Source organism: Phyllobates terribilis, unplaced genomic scaffold (genome assembly GCF_046119375.1).
Source record: "Phyllobates terribilis strain yellow unplaced genomic scaffold, ASM4611937v1 Scaffold_11__3_contigs__length_659146591, whole genome shotgun sequence".
NCBI classification, from domain to species: domain Eukaryota; kingdom Metazoa; phylum Chordata; class Amphibia; order Anura; family Dendrobatidae; genus Phyllobates; species Phyllobates terribilis.
The window spans coordinates 432984311-433001148 of record NW_027362771.1 but is presented as its reverse complement, the minus strand read 5'-3'; the positions used below and the strand labels follow the sequence as shown (position 1 = coordinate 433001148).

Below are 16838 nucleotides of genomic sequence, written 5' to 3'. Positions count from 1 at the left end.
CACTATTGCCAAGAATCTGCTGATACTGAGTGGAATCCATGCGTCCCTCAACTTTAACAAGATTCCCAGTGCCGGCATTGACCACACAGCCCCAAAGCATGATGGAACCTCCACCAAATATTACTGTGGGTAGCAAGTGTTTTTCTTGGAATGCTGTGTTTTTTTGCCACCATGCATAACGCCTTTTTGTATGACCAAACAACTCAATCTTGGTTTCATCAGTCCACAGGACCTTCTTCCAAAAAGAAATAGGCTTCTTCCAATGTGCTTTTGCATACCTCAGCCGACTCTGTTTGTGCGTACTTGCAGAAACGGCTTCTTTCGCATCACTCTCCCATACAGCTTCTCCTTGTGCAAAGTGCGTTGTATAGTTGACCGATGCACAGTGACACCATCTGCAGCAAGTTGATGCTGCAGCTCTCTGGAGGTGGTCTGAGGATTGTCCTTGACTGATCTCACCATTCTTCTTCTCTGCCTTTCTGATGTTTTTCTTGTCCTGACACTTCTGGCCTTAACAAGAACTGTCCCTATGTTCTTCCATTTCCTTACTATGTTCCTCACAGTGGAAACTGACAGGTTAAATCTCTGAGACAGCTTTTTGTATCCTTCCCCTGAACAACTATGTTGAATAATCTTTGTTTTCAGATCATTTGACAGTTGTTTTGAGGAGCCCATGATGCCACTCTTCAGAGGAGATTCAAACAGGAGAACAACTTGCAAGTGGCCACTTTAAGTAGCTTTTCTCATGATTGCATACACCTGGCTATAAAGTTCAAAGCTCAATGAGGTTACAAAACCAAAAAAAGTGCTTTAGTAAGTCAGTAAAAAGTAGGCAGGAGTATTTAAAACAAGAAAATGATAAGGGTGCCCATACTTATGCACCGGTCAAATTTTGTTTGAATGCAGATTGCACATTTTCTGTTAGCACAATAAACCTCATTTCAAGGCAGAAACATTACTGTGTCCAACAGTTATTACATATATCAAACTGAAATAGCTGTTGCAAAAACACCAATTTTTATAAAACATTAAGCTTAAGATTAATAGGGGTGCCCAAACTTTTTCATATGACTGTAAATGAACAAGATGAGAATACCTCTTTAAGGACCAGTGGGCATCATTACAGCCCAGACACTAAATACAGCCATGACTGTTCAGTGCTTGGAGATGACTAATATCTAAAGAGGTTATTATCTGACATCCAGTCACACCACTAATTGCAACAAGGGCATGGTTAAAAAGGAAATAACACACGCTGTACTACCATGACAGTAGTTACTCTGGGAAATCTGTGATTGCAGGTTCCTATAAAACTACACACCTTGTCACCACTGACATTATTAATATCTTATTATAATTTGACAAGGGACATGTCTGATTTAGCAAATAATGGTATTCCCTATAATATGACAATCTTCACACATTACTTCTTAGGACTCTAGCGTGTGCTGTTCCTCTGATATTCCTCCTAGAAACAAATCAATAATTTGACAGCTGGAAGTTACTAATTGTTGGGTTGTGTATCTCTTGCCCAATCAGTGCTGACAGTTTCAGTCTCTTAAGTGACACACCCCTTTGACAAGGATAATTGTAACTCCCAGTTTATTTTTTACATTTCTAGAAAGAATAACAGAAGAACGGCACAACAGTCAGTTCTATGAAAAGATGCTCCAGGCTTTTTATTTAATAAAAATATTTAATAAAAATATCTTATTTAATAAAAAAAATACCAAATATTTGCTAAAAACTGACATGTCAGGAGAGCTGATAACCCTTCTTTAGAGTTAGAATCAAGGGTCATTCTCATAGTAAATGTTACCTGACTCAGTGGACTTGAGTACTCTGACAAACCAGAGACTGATGACTGATCCAACTTCTCTATCAGAGTGAACATCTGGTGAAGCTGTGAGCCATACTCTTTGTCACTCTTTGAACGCTGTATCATCCACTTTCTCATACACTCCATCAATTTCAGTTCAGAGTCTTGTAGGCGAAGCAAAGCATTGTATCCATTGGGACAACTAAATTCAGTTGCAAACCCCATAATCATAAATTAAGATGATCACAACTTTTTTGCACGCTGTCAAGTTCACAGCTTCTCTGTAAAAAAAAAGAAGAAGGTGGTCTCAGGAAGTGAAGAAAATATATAACATTATAAAAGAGTACACACAGATGAATGGTTTCCGATCATTCATGGTCAAACCTAGCTACAATGGTAGAAACCATAATCTTTTCTATTGATAAGGCAGCAACCTGTAACATGGCATTCTATAATCAGAAGAAGCTATGAAGATACAAAATGATACACCTTAAAAAAAAACAATCTGTGTAACAACTAGTGTTGAGCGAGCATGCTCGACACTGCTCGGTACTCGCCCGAGCATCTCACTACTCGGGATGTTCGGCGAGCACCGAGCATTTCCGGGTTACTCGGGAGGGAGCCAATGAACATGCAGGGATTGCCAGCCAGTCACTGTAATGCCGCAGCCGTCTTGTATGTGGGCATTACAGTGATTGGCTCGCCGCACAGCGTCACCTCGAGTATTTAAAACCGGGCGCCGCCATCTTGGACACAGTCGCTCCGGATCAGCCAGTACAGGGTCAGTGCTGCTGAGCTAGGGAGAGATTTATACTCCGAAATAGTTAGTGTAGGGTCTCTAAAGCCTGCCAAATCAAACAAACAGTCCTTCTCAGGACTAATATCCATCCCAGATATCAGGCAGGCAGGCTGTATAGGAGACGCAGTGGTTATACCAACAAACACTGCATTACAGTCCTGTGTGCTCCTGCTGGTCAAATTGCTAGACTTATTCCCGGGTCTCGGGCCAGGAAAAATACTTTTTTTTTCATCTAAATCCTGTAGTTTTTTTTTCCCTCAGTCAGACTGTACAAATACGCATCTTATTAACCTTTTGGTATCCCCTCCCCCCAAAAAAAAATAAAAAATTGAGTGTGTCTGTGACTTTTCAGACACCAATATATCTGTTTAAAAGAGTCCGGTGTAGGCCAGATAACTAGAACTGTGGTTTTGCAGTTCCATGGTTCAAATCTCTGTATTATCCTGCTTTTGGCATTTTTTCCGTAAAAAAAAACTGTAATAGTGTCTCCCTGACTGTTCAGACACAAATATATCTATTTAAAAGAGTCTGGTGTAGGCCAGAGAAATAGAACTGTGGTTTTCCTCTTCCACGTTCTAATCTCCTTTTTATTACCCTTTTTCCATTGATAGTGCGAGTGTAAGCTATTTTACTTCATTTACAATGGGCAAGGCGCGTGGCAAGGGACGTGGAACTGGACGTTCTGGTGATGGTGTGTGTAGAGGATGGGGCCGTGGCCAAGGTGAACATGTGCCACAACCAACAGCCACATGTTCTCGCTCCCACTTTTTGACCGAATTATTAGGGAAGCACACTACAACACCCGTATTGCGAACTGATCAGTGTGAACAGGTTATTAATTGGATAGCAGATAATATTTCCAGTTACCTGGGCACCACCACCTCCGGTCTGTCTTCCACACGGTCAAGTTTTAGTAGTCGTGAGTCTCGACTGCATGCTCCTCCTCACCCTGATGCTCCTTCCTCCCACCATGCCGTGTGTCGTCAGACAGCAACTGATCCCACACTTGGACACTCTGAAGAGCTGTTCACTGGTCCATTTCCATATTTCTGCCCCTCGCCTGCTCCGCTTGAAGTGGTGGAAGAGGAGATCCCATGTAGCGATGCCCAAATATTTGAACAGCCACGGCCAGAGGAAGTCGACGCTGGCAATTTGTCACAAGAGGTGGACGATGACGAGACACAATTGCCACGAAGTGAGGAGGAGGATCGTGGTGCGCAAGTGGAAGAGGAGGAGGTGGTGGATGCAGGAGGACATGCAGAGCAAGGCCAGCAGCGCACAGGGGGAGGGAGGCAGAGTACCCCAACAGGCAGGAAGAAGCAGTGTGGTGGCCGCACACAGAAGGCGGGCAACAATTCCCGTAACACCAACACGAGGGACGTTGCCAGTACAACTGGTAGGTCTTCCAGAGTCTGGAATTCTTTTAAAGACTTTGCTGATAACCCCAAAAAGGCCATTTGTACCACCTGCCATGCCAGCATCAGCAGGGGTGACAAAACTACCAGCCTGACCACCACCAGCATGATCAGGCACATGTCAGCAAAGCACCCGACTTTGTGGGGTGAACCCCAGGGTCTACGACCAGTGTCAACGGGTGTCACCACTGCTTCTTCCGCTGTTGTGCGTGCAAGGCAATCCCCTGTCCATACTGCATGCAAAGATGCCCTCTCCTCTCAGTCTTCACTTGTTATGGCAGTTTCTCAAGAATCAGCATCAAAGTCCACGTTCACGTCCCACCGCAGCGTTCAATTGTCCATATCCCAGACCTTTGAACGAAAGCGCAAATTCGCAGCCAAAGCCCCATAGGCCACAGTCCTAAATTTGCACATTTCACGACTGCTTGCGTTGGAAATGCTGCCATTTAGGCTGGTGAAGACGGAATCCTTCTGCAACCTTATGGCGGTGGCCGTCCCTCGGTACTCGGTCCCCAGCCGACACTATTTTGCCCGGTGTGCCATCCCCGCACTACACAAGCACGTGTCCCAAAACATCAAAACATCTGCCGTGCCCTCAACAACGCAGTTACTGGGAGAGTCCACCTGACAACGGACACGTGGACAAGTGCTTGTGGCCAGGGACGTTACATCTCCCTGACGGCACACTGTGTAAACAAAGTGTAAGCCGGGACCCAGTCGGACCTTGGGATGGAACACATCCTCCCCACACTGAGGATTGCGGGCCCTATGTCAGTCAGGGTTGGCCCCACAGTGTACAGCTCCTGCGCATCATCCTCCTCCTCCTCATGTTCAGCCTCCATCTCAGATATCACCACATCAGTTACAAGCTGGAAGCACTGCAATACTGCCTCAGCCAAGTGGCAACAGGCTATGCTGAAACTCATGAGCTTAGGTGATAAACCTCACACTGCTTGTGAATTGTGGACAGCTGTGAAAGAGTAGGAAGATCTGTACCTGAGACCGCTGAACCTACATCCAGGCATGGTCGTGTGTAACAATGGCCGTAACCTGGTGGCGGCTCTGAGGCGAGGCGAGATCACACACGTACCATGCCTGGCTCATGTGCTTAACCTCGTGGTTCAGCGGTTTCTTAAATCGTACCCCGAATTGCCAGATCTGCTCGTTAAAGTACGCCGCCTGTCAGCTCATTTTCGGAAGTTGGCTACAGCTTCTGCCGCCCTTGCTGTGTTGCAGCAGCGTTTGCAGCTTCCGACACACCGATTGGTGTCTGATGTCTCCACACGTTGGAATTCTACCCTCCACATGTTGCAAAGGGTTTGTGAGCAGAAGAGAGCAGTTGTGGAGTACCAGCTGCAACAAGGCCGTCGATATACAGGTCAGACTCCACACATAAGACCTCAGGAGTGGGCCTGGATGTCTGACATATGTACCATCCTGACAAACTTTGAGGAGTCCACCAAGATGGTGAGTGGCGATGACGCCATCATTAGCATCAGCATCCCACTTGTCTGTCTTTTGCAACGCTCTCTGCAGAGAATTAAAGAGGAGGCATTACAGCCAGAGTATGATGAGATGGATCAAGAAGCTGTAGCGGGCGATTACACACAGCCCAGCCTCATCTCATCCAAACGTGCTTTGGCGGACAATGAGGGAGAGGAGGAGGAGGAAGAACAGGAGCCGGTATCATGCGCTGTAGACGGTAGTACCTGTACAACTGTCATACCGTCGGTTCAGCGTGGGTGGCCTGAGGACAGGGGGGAGGAGAAGAGCATGGTCAGTGGTCATCTTGGTGAGGACACGGAAGTCTTACCCATTACCAGTCTGGCACGCATGGCTGACTTTATGTTACGCTGCCTTAACCGTGACCCTCGTGTTGTCAAAATGTTGGGTGACAGTCATTACTGGTTGGTGACACTTTTAGACCCCCGCTACAAGGAGAACTTTCACTCTCTTATTCCTGAGGCGGAGAGGTCTACAAAAATGGGGCAGTACCAGAAGGCCCTTCCTGCAGAACTGTTAAAAAAATTTCCCATTTGAACACGCTAGCAGCAGAGGTCACAGTTCGTTCACCAACCAAGGCATACAGGCGAGAGAGACGCAACTCCAATCCAGCAGAGGCAGGGGAATACTGTCAACATTCTGGGACAGTTTTCTGAGACCCGCCCAGCTTACAGGCCCTGAGGAGGGGGGTACTCTCACAAGGAGTGGAAAGTTTGAAAAGATGGTGAGGGAGTACCTTGCCGACCGTACCAGAGTCCTCCGTGATTCCTCTGTGCCTTTTAATTATTGGGTATCCAAGCTGGACACTTGGAATGAACTCGCTCTGTACGCCTTGGAGGTCCTGGCCTGCCCTGCCGCTAGCGTGTTATCGGAGCGTGTTTTTAGTGCCGCTGGGGGAATTATAACAGATAAGCGCACTCGCCTGTCAACTGACAATGCTGACAAGCTGACCCTTATCAAAATGAACAAGGGCTGGATTGGGCCAGACTTCTCATCACCACCAAATGACAGCAGAGTAACATAAAGTCAAATCCACTGTGTTATTTCGGGAGGTGTATTCCCATGCACCGCTTCACACCCACACATGCATTTCGGCTGTATTTTGCTCTTCTCGTTATCCTCAGCCTCCACCACCACTATACCACCAGGGTGACCGTGGTCCGTGTTGCCAGCATTGCAAGTTCCTCCGTCCTAATTTTTGGCAGCTTTTGCTTGGAAGGCATAGGCAAAGACTATGGGAGACCCACTCCCCAATAATGGGTATAATGTTTTGAATATGCTGTACTGCATGGCTCTTGTTTGCCAGCATTGCAAGTTCCTCTGTCCTGATTTTTGGCAGCTTTTGCTTGGAAGGCATAGGCAAAGACTATGGGAGACCCACTACCCAATAATGGGAATAATGTTTTGAATATGCTGTACTGCATGGCTCTTGTTTGCTAGCATTGCAAGTTCCTCCGTCCTAATTTTTGGCAGCTTTTGCTTGGAAGGCATAGGCAAAGACTATGGGAGACCCACTCCCCAATAATGGGAATAATGTTTTGAATATGCTGTACTGCATGGTTCTTGTTTGCCAGCATTTCAAGTTCCTCCGTCCTAATTTTTGGAAGCTTTTGCTTGGAAGGCATAGGCAAAGACTATGGGAGACCCACTCCCCAATAATGGGAATAATGTTTTGAATATGCTGTACTGCATGGCTCTTGTAAGGGGCATTAAAAGCATCTTGTTAAGCTACTGCGACCTCCACCACCTTACCAAGGGGCATTAAAACCGTCTTGTTAAGCTACTGTGACCTCCATGTCTCTTCCAAGGGGCATTAAAACCGTATTGTTAAACCACTCTGAACTCCACATTTCCTCCAAGGGGCATTAAAACCGTCTTGTTAAACCACTCTGACCTTCACGTCTCTTCCAAGGGGCATTAAAACCATCTTGTTAAGCTACTGTGACCTCCACCACTCTTCCAAGGGGCATTAACACCGTCTTGTTAAGCTACTGCGACCTCCACCACTCTTCCAAGGGACATTAAAACCGTCTTGTTAAACCACTTTGAACTCCACGTCTCCTCCAAGGGGCATTAAAACCGTCTTGTTAAACCACTCTGACCTTCACGTCTCTTCCAAGGGGCATTAAAACCGTCTTGTTAAGCTACTGTGACCTCCACCACTCTTCCAAGGGGCATTAAAACTGTCTTGTTAAGCTACTGTGACCTCCACCACTCCTCCAAGGGGCATTAAAACCGTCTTGTTAAGCTACAGCGACCTCCACATCTCTTCCGAGGGGCATTAAAACCATCTTGTTAAGCTACTGAGACCTCCACCACTCTTCCAAGGGGCATTGATATTGTCTTTTTATTCCACTGTGACCTCCACGTCTCTTCCAAGGGGCTTTAAAACCGTCTTGTTAAGCTACTGTGACCTCCACCACTCTTCCAAGGGGCATTAAAAGCGTCTTGTTAAACCACTCTGAACGCCACAGCTCTTCCAAGGGGCATTGAAATGTTGTTTTTAATTAACTCTAACCTCCACGACTCTTCCAACGGGCATTGCAATTCCTCCTAATTTTAGTCAGCTTTTGCTTTTCAATGCATAGGCGAACACTAAGGGAGACCCACTCCCCAATAATGGGTAGAAGGTTCTTAGTACGCTGTAATACACGTCTGTTTCAAGGGGCATTGCAGTTCCTCATAATTTTTGGAAAGCCTTCCATTCACTGCTTAGGCCAACAGTGTACAGGAGACCCAGTTGCTATAAATGGAAAAAAAGGTTTAGTTAAGGCCATCTGACCTCCATGTCACTTCCAAGGGGCACTGGAGTGTCTCGAAATTTTTGGTAGGCATTGCACTCACTGTATGCCCTTTAACTGTGTAGCCGAACTGCTCCTTTTGGTACAGAAACATATCCTACAAGACATGTGTGGTTGACTGGTCTAATATTGATGCGAATGGTCCCTGTTCCTCCTGCTCTTTCTCCTTTGCCACCACCTCATCCATCATTCATCACCTGAAGCTTTGTTTTAACGGGAGTCATAGAACTAGGATAGTAGCAGGAAAACATCCAGCAATCCTCGGAGGAGGTAGGATATGCGCCAAAAATCTGACCACCTCAGGCCTAGCCGCTACTACATACATGCGCTTGCATTCCAAGGAGCAGAAAGCTAAGGAGATGGATGGCCTCATGATCATGAATAATTTACTCGTTGTGTAGGAGGTCGACCACTGCTGCTTTCTACCTTCTGAACTTTGTGTTGAAGCCCGATTGACCCAGGACCCACAATTCTCTATGTCTGGAGAACGTCTTGCATCCCAGTGTCCAGCTGTGTCCCGGCTTCCACAATATTAATCCAGTGTGACGGCGTCAGTCAGATGGACCATCCCTGGCCACATTCACTTGTCCACGTGTTTGTGGTTAGGCTGTCCCCAAATAGGGGCGGCTGGGGACCGTTTATGGACACTCGGCCGCCCCCAGGCGGCTGGGGACTGTGTGTGGGCACCTGGCTGCGGAGCGGCTGGGGACCGAGTATGGACATCCGGCCGCCCCCTGGCAGCTGGGGACCAAGCGTGGACACCCGGCAGCCGGGCGGCTGGGGACTGAGTATGGATACCAGGCCACCGACGCAGCCATGACGTGGTGGCCAGATTCCGCCTCCACATGCCTAAAAGGCCCAATTTCAAGTTCAAGCAAGCAAGCAGTATGGTATTGCATCCTGGGGGTGGGTGGGTGGCAGGCTGCATACTTGTGCTTGCATTGCAAGGAATGGGGGAGGTACAATTGAACACTGCCCTGGGACAAGGACTTGCACGGGGATAGTTGCAAGTCTGCATCTCCTGATGCGGCAAGGATCACTTCTGATGGGCACACTTTTAGGAAGTGACCTGGGTGAGAGAGATGCTTCCAGGAGTCTTCCCCATGCTGTTCCCATGTCTTTTCAGCACTGTATGCATGTGTCACACAGCACATGGCCAGATAAGGTTGTAAAATGTTAAAATGACATTTCCCGGTGAATGCATTTGTCACGGTTGAAAGCAATACAAAAGTGCAAAAACGCATAAAAAATGATACTTGTGAACATAGCCCAAGGTGTGGAGGAGTATTTTTGTTTTTGGTTATTTATTTTACCTTATACACAAGTCTTTACTCTGGAAAGGAAGTTCCTTAACATATTTCACAAGAAAACCGTTTCAGTTTCGTTTTTGAACGTTTTATTGTGAGCCCGTAAAAGAGGCTTAATACCTCTGACGACGTTGTTGACAGCAGTGACCTGGGGGTCAAAAATGCTTCCTGGGGAGATGGCCATGCTTTCCCCATGTCTTTTGAGCACTGTCACTATAGTTTTTGGCACTTTTCAGGCTTTCTACAGACTGCTAGGGGTGCCGCCGCAAAAATGCTCGGGTCTCCCATAGACTAACATTGGGCTCATTGCTCGGGTCGAGCACTCGAGTATCACAGTGAGCTCGGCCCGTGCTTCGAGCACCCGAGCATTTTAGTGCTCGATCAACATTAGTAACAACCTTTGCCAGAGACTTGTGTAAGGGGAAGAATTTTGCTTAGGAGAAGCCATCTGTGACAGACAGTGTTTGCCAGGATTAAGCACAGCCTACTGATAAACCCTAGAGATATCAAATATACAGTTATATGAAAAAGTTTGGGCACCCCTATTAATCTTAAGCTTAATGTTTTATAAAAATTGGTGTTTTTGCAACAGCTATTTCAGTTTGATATATGTAATAACTGTTGGACACAGTAATGTTTCTGCCTTGAAATGAGGTTTATTGTACTAACAGAAAATGTGCAATCTGCATTCAAACAAAATTTGACAGGTGCATAAGTATGGGCACCCTTATCATTTTCTTGTTTTAAATACTCCTACCTACTTTTTACTGACTTACTAAAGCACTTTTTTTGGTTTTATAACCTCATTGAGCTTTGATCTTCATAGCCAGGTGTATGCAATCATGAGAAAAGCTACTTAAAGTGGCCACTTGCAAGTTGTTCTCCTGTTTGAATCTCCTCTGAAGAGTGGCATCATGGGCTCCTCAAAACAACTGTCAAATGATCTGAAAACAAAGATTATTCAACATAGTTGTTCAGGGGAAGGATACAAAAACTGTCTCAGAGATTTAACCTGTCAGTTTCCACTGTGAGGAACATAGTAAGGAAATGGAAGAACACAGGGACAGTTCTTGTTAAGGCCAGAAGTGGCAGGTCAAGAAAAACATCAGAAAGGCAGAGAAGAAGAATGGTGAGATCAGTCAAGGACAATCCTCAGACCACCTTCAGAGAGCTGCAGCATCAACTTGCTGCAGATGGTGTCACTGTGCATCGGTCAACTATACAACGCACTTTGCACAAGGAGAAGCTGTATGGCAGAGTGATGCGAAAGAATCCGTTTCTGCAAGCACGCCACAAACAGAGTCGGCTTAGGTATGCAAAAGCACATTTGGAGAAGCCAATTTCTTTTCGAAGAAGGTCCTGTGGACTGATGAAACCAAGATTGAGTTGTTTGGTCATACAAAAAGGCATTATGCATGGCGGCAAAAAAACACAGCATTCCAAGAAAAACACTTGCTGCCCACAGTAAAATTTGGTGGAGGTTCCATCATGCTTTGGGGCTGTGTGGCCAATGCCGGCACCGGGAATCTTGTTAAAGTTGAGGGACGCATGGATTCCACTCAGTATCAGCAGATTCTTGACAATAATGTTCAAGAATCAGTGACAAAGTTGAAGTTACGCAGGGGATGGATCTTTCAGCAAGACAATGATCCAAAACACCGCTCCAAATCTACTCAGGCATTCATGCAGAGGAACAATTACAATGTTCTGGAATGGCCATCCCAGTCCCCTGACCTGAATATCATTGAACATCTGTGGGATCATTTGAAGAGGGCTGTCCATGCTCGGGGACCATCAAACTTAACTGAACTGGAATTGTTTTGTAAAGATGAATGGTCAAAAATACCTTCATCCAGGATCCAGGAAATCATTAACAGCTACAGGAAGCGACTAGAGGCTGTTATTTTTGCAAAAGGAGGATCTACTAAATATTAATGTCACTTTCCTGGTGAGGTGCCTATGCTTAGGCACCTGTCAAATTTTGTTTGAATGCAGATTGCACGTTTTCTGTTAGTACAATAAACCTCATTTCAAGGCAGAAACATTACTGTGTCCAACAGTTATTACATATATCAAACTGAAATAGCTGTTGCAAAAACACCAATTTTTATAAAACATTAAGCTTAAGATTAATAGGGGTGCCCAAACTTTTTCATATAACTGTAAATATTACAAAATATTAATGGTGGTAAAATCTGTGAAAATTGTACGTCAGACTCCCCAAATAATGATATATGCAAATGCAAAGTATATTTGGCAGCTCCAGGATATAGTCTAGAAAAATACAGCTCCTAGAGTTGAAAAATTTCGATCTTTCTGTTCATATTGCAATCAATGTCATTATCTTATTCACCAATAGTCTTGATTAAGGGAGACTGAGAGACTGTTTTGTTCCACAGCTCTAGTGGACAGCTTGAGTGTGTTTGTGGGTGGTTCAGGGGTAAGAGTTGGTACTATCCTGGTGTAGTAGAGGTGTAAGGGCTCAACTGCTGAAGTAGATTCACTAAGCTGCAAGTCAGGGTGAACTAACAGACCAAAGGCGATGGCACAATGAGCAGGAAGTGAGCAGGACTTGCGCAAGAAGAACAGTGAGAACCAGGACAATGGGATAAGCTGGATGGCAGATAGACAAGTGGAGCAGGACACACTAGAAGACAAAGAGCCAGGCTTGTATGAAAACACAGGAAGTGAATATATATAAGTCCAGGAATTGCAGCAGTGTTTGTAGTGTGAACAAATCCAGAGGAGAGTTATACTTACATCAGATGAAGGGCTAATCAGCAAGAAAATGGCAGCAGAGATGAAGAAACAAAATTGTTTAATGGATAAGATACTCTTAGAAGCAGCAGCATTCAAATATGAACAAGTCCAAAGAACAGTTTATTATACTTATAGCAGACAAAGGGTTAATCAGCAAGCCTGAGCCAGAAGATAGATTCAGGTTGTAGAAATTCAGAGGAGTTTGTAGAGAAAATAGGCAGGTGAGAGAATTGATGAAGCTACCTCCAAAGCACAGGGTAACAATACTAGTTTACTCAATGCTCACATACACATGGGTGTGAGAGAAGGCCTTAAAAGGCCATAAGTGTTGATATTGTTGTGCAACCTGTGAAACCTGGTGTGAACCACAGAAAAGGAAGAAGGCAATAGGAAAAGCGAGCAGGGTCGGCGCCAAAGCCAGGACAGATTTATAACAGGAGGACTGTCATAATTGAGGCTGCCTACCTATTGGTAGGATATAATAGTATAACTATAGAATTGCCTGTATACCATATGCTTATTTCTGTCAAAACTACTTTCCAAGTACACATCACCTATGATTGAGCCTCTGCACCACTCTACACTACTAACACAATAAGACAAAGCATTACCGCACTATGGCATGATCACTTGGTAGCTAAAGCCAACAGACACTCAAGGAATGCAGTGTAACCAGCTTGGGAAGGTTTCCTATGAGCTAAAAGTAGCATCTAACCTATTTAAATCTGCAAGCATAGACTGAACCCTTGCCTTGCATCTCAGCATAGGTATGGTGACTGGGTGTATCAGAAAAGTGAAGAATATACATTTTGCGGTATGCTTTTATGGTACAAAAGAAAGGCAAAACTAAGTCAGAAACAAAGGGTGCAGATTGGGGAATTCCACCTTCATGGCAGATCTTCAGATTGTTGTATGTTAGCACATGATGAGTTTAGCTGTAAGGGATCATTATCCATCAATAGAAGTATGTTTCCTCTCACAATGACTCATCCTGATGGGATAAGACAACTTTTTGCTCTGACTAAAGAACTTGAGAAGTATTTTTAGATATACAGTAATTACATGATTTATAGAGATCCTGAAACAATGGCCCAGATTCATAATTTGTATTTTTTTTAAATCACTTTCCTTTTTTGTCTTGTGGTATTAGTTGCCTTTGTTGGTTGGTGCCAAATTCATCAAAATGGTGCATGTGATCCATGAATTTGGCACAGTCTAAAAAGGGGCTTTTTTCTTGTCTTGCACTGTTTTGTGATTTTTGGTGCCAAAAGTTGCATGTTAGCTCCAAAAGTTGCAAAAAGTGTACCAAAAATTGGGTCTCATCAGAAATACAATAGGATGGGGGGGGGGGGGGGGGCTGGAGTGAAGTTGTGCCAAATTTTGAAACTTTTTAAAAAGTCTCAATGGATAAATTAGTGGAAAACACCTGAGGTCGCTAAACTCCCCCCACAAAACGGAAAACCAAGAAAAAAAAACAGGTGAGCTCATATAAAATAGATTTCAAAATACAATAATGAATTGGATGCAAAAAAAGGCACAAAACTAGACAAAAACTGATCCAAATGCAATAATGAGTCGTTGGCAATATCTTCAGGAGAAGGAAACAGCTCTAGAAATTCACTCTACATCTTGATTTCTAGGTTACACATGAAATAATAATTAATTAGATAAGCGAACGCAAACTTAGAGTTCGGGATTCGTACCAGACAGTTAGTGTCCGATGCTAAACGCCGAACATGGACTTCTCCCAGAAGTCCGTACCAATATTCAGAGTCCGGAGAGAGAGGGAAATTTTCCAGCTCAAAAGTTCGGGTGCTCATTGTTTTCAATGGGGTTTGGGTTCTGGTTCAAGTTTGGGTACCAGAACCCAAATTTCCACTAGTCCGCTCATCTATAATAATAAATTTGGAAATTGTAACAGATCTGTAATTTCTACATTGCCTTATTGGGTGCCATCTTTCTATCTTTGCTGATGCCTGCGATCTGGACAGAGCTAAAAGCCCCATGAATATTTAGAAAATTAAAAAGTTTGTAACTCTGCAATATACTAGCTTACTAATTTCACCTCCTATTCTGCACCACTGGCCTCTATCTTCCCATTATTACAATGCTCTGTGTCTAGTAAGCACATGAAACTGGGATGACAAAGGACTAATTCAGGAAAAATGGCTGTATCACCCTTAATTACTGCTTACAGGAGTTGTTCTGGACTTTGCAAGATTTGTGGCCTATCAATAGGACAGGTCATCAATGTCTGATTGGTTGGAGGTGTGACACCTGGCACCCCCGCTGATCAGCTGTCTCAGATCAGTGCCCGTGGCCAGGTATGGAACATCTGCTCCCTATTGATTCCAATAGGGGATGGATGTTCAGTACCCAGCTGTGGACACTATACAATTGACGGAGCTGATCTGTGCCGCTCCCCAACTGACCAGGTCCGGCCGCCGGAAGATTTACTTACAAGAATTTACTTCTGTGCTAGAACAGGTTAAATTACCACAACATTTCCAAATAGTGTAGAGGAAATGTGTGGTGTTAAAAAAACAAAATGTGCTGAATGCGATGACATTTTTAGTAGAACAGAGAAAAGTCGGCAGTTCTTGTGGTTAATTACAGACATAGAGAATACACATACTACCGTTCAGAAAAAAAAATAGAATAAAAGATACAAGAAAATAATAAGCTATAAATTCTGAAATTCCGTACATTGATAAAGCAATGGTATCCAAGGAGAAATCTTTTCACGGCAGACCAGTGAGTGTTCAGCAACATATAATCTCTATTTTTTTTATGCCATTATTTTACAGTAAAATTGACTTTGACATATAATTCTACAAGTCAGTATGATTAAGGCGATACCAAACTTGCATATTTGTTTTTCTATTTAAGTGGTGACATTTTTTTTTTACATTTGAAAAAAAAAAAAAAATGCTTGTAGCCATTTTCCGAGACCAATAACGTTTTCATTTTGCAGTTGATGGAGCTGAGTGAGGGCTTGATTTTGATTTTTGAAGGGCGACATGATGTTTTTATTGATACTAATTTGGTAACAACACTTCTTACTTACATTTTTGAAGAGTTGTGGTGAACAAAAAAAATACAATTCTGTCGTTTCTATATTTTTTTTTTACTGTGTGTTCACCGCGTTTACCGATCAGGTTAATTAATTTTATATTTTTATAGATATGTGTAGTGATACCGCATATGTGCATTATTTTTAAATAAAATGTAAGATCTTTATTTTAAATGTGGGAAAAGGTTGTGATTTGAATTTTTGTGATTTTTTTAAAACCTTTTTTCCCACTTTTTATTGTATTTGTTAGTCCACTTAGGGGACTTGAACCTGCAATCATCCGATCACTTGTACTATATACAGAAACACCACAGTAATGCTGTATGTATCACAAATCATAGTCTCCCATTATCCCCAGCCAGAAGCTGTGGTTCACAGGAGTACTGTCATGACAGGAACGGGGGTCTTCATAAGAGGTCGTCGGACGTCATGGCCCCACATTGGCATTGTGCAATCACTTCACAGGGCCACTGATAAGCAGCTAGAACAGAGCGCCATAAATGCCATTGTCAGAGAATGACAGCGTCATTTAACTGGTTAACAGCGGCGTGCAGCTCTGATCCACTCACGGCTGTTAGAGGCAGATGATGGCTAAATGACACAGCCATAATCTACCGGGAATGGAGCGCGCTAAGCTCCTGATGCCTGAACAAGAATTTCATCCAGCACAGGGTCCTTATACTATGGCACACTAATGCTGGGTTTTGATTAGTGATGAGCGAGCATGCTCATTACTCGAGATTTACAAGCATGCTCAGGTGTTTTCAGAGTATCTTCAGTGTGCTTGGGTGTTATGTTTGAGTCACTCCATGTGCATGATTTGCGACTGTTTGACAGCTTTAATACATGTGAGGAATGCCTATTTCTTACGCATTCGTCACATGTATTAAAGCTGTCAAACAGTTGCAAATCATGTGCACGGAGTGACTCAAACATAACACCCGAGCACGCTGAAGATACTCGGAAAACACAGAGCATGCTCACCGAAAGGGTTAACAGAACATGCTCGCTCATCACTAGTTTTGATACTATGTCCTCCAATGAACCCAAGACCGAATTAAGTAACATGTTGGCCGCCCTACTGAAAGCATGGCTACAGGGAGGGAATGAACTTATATCCTCCTGGAAGCCGCTTGCTTACAGTCATAGTGGTGTGCACGGAGCGGTTAGAGTTATTGCTCACAATACTCCCACTAGTCGCGTTTTCAGTAAGGCGGCCAGACAGCATTTTAACACTATTTACCAGCAAATTAACCCCAAATCTGCAGGTAAAAAGCCTTTTTGTACATGACAGGTTCCCTTTAAATGTTTCTTTGATCCAAAAATTCCAACAAATTTCTAACCAAGTCAATTGTAAACTC

At 44.0% G+C, this 16838-nt stretch overlaps 1 protein-coding gene across 1 annotated transcript in view; it reads right to left on the bottom strand.

The window, feature by feature from the left end:
- FES (FES proto-oncogene, tyrosine kinase) overlaps window positions 1–16838 on the bottom strand; it is a 177638-nt gene that overhangs the window by 141188 nt on the left and 19612 nt on the right. Inside the window, exon 2 of the mRNA XM_073653191.1 lies at window positions 1820–2100. Within this exon, the coding sequence (XP_073509292.1) occupies window positions 1820–2050 (231 nt within the window). The 5' untranslated portion in view covers window positions 2051–2100. The remainder of the gene's footprint in view (window positions 1–1819; window positions 2101–16838) is intronic.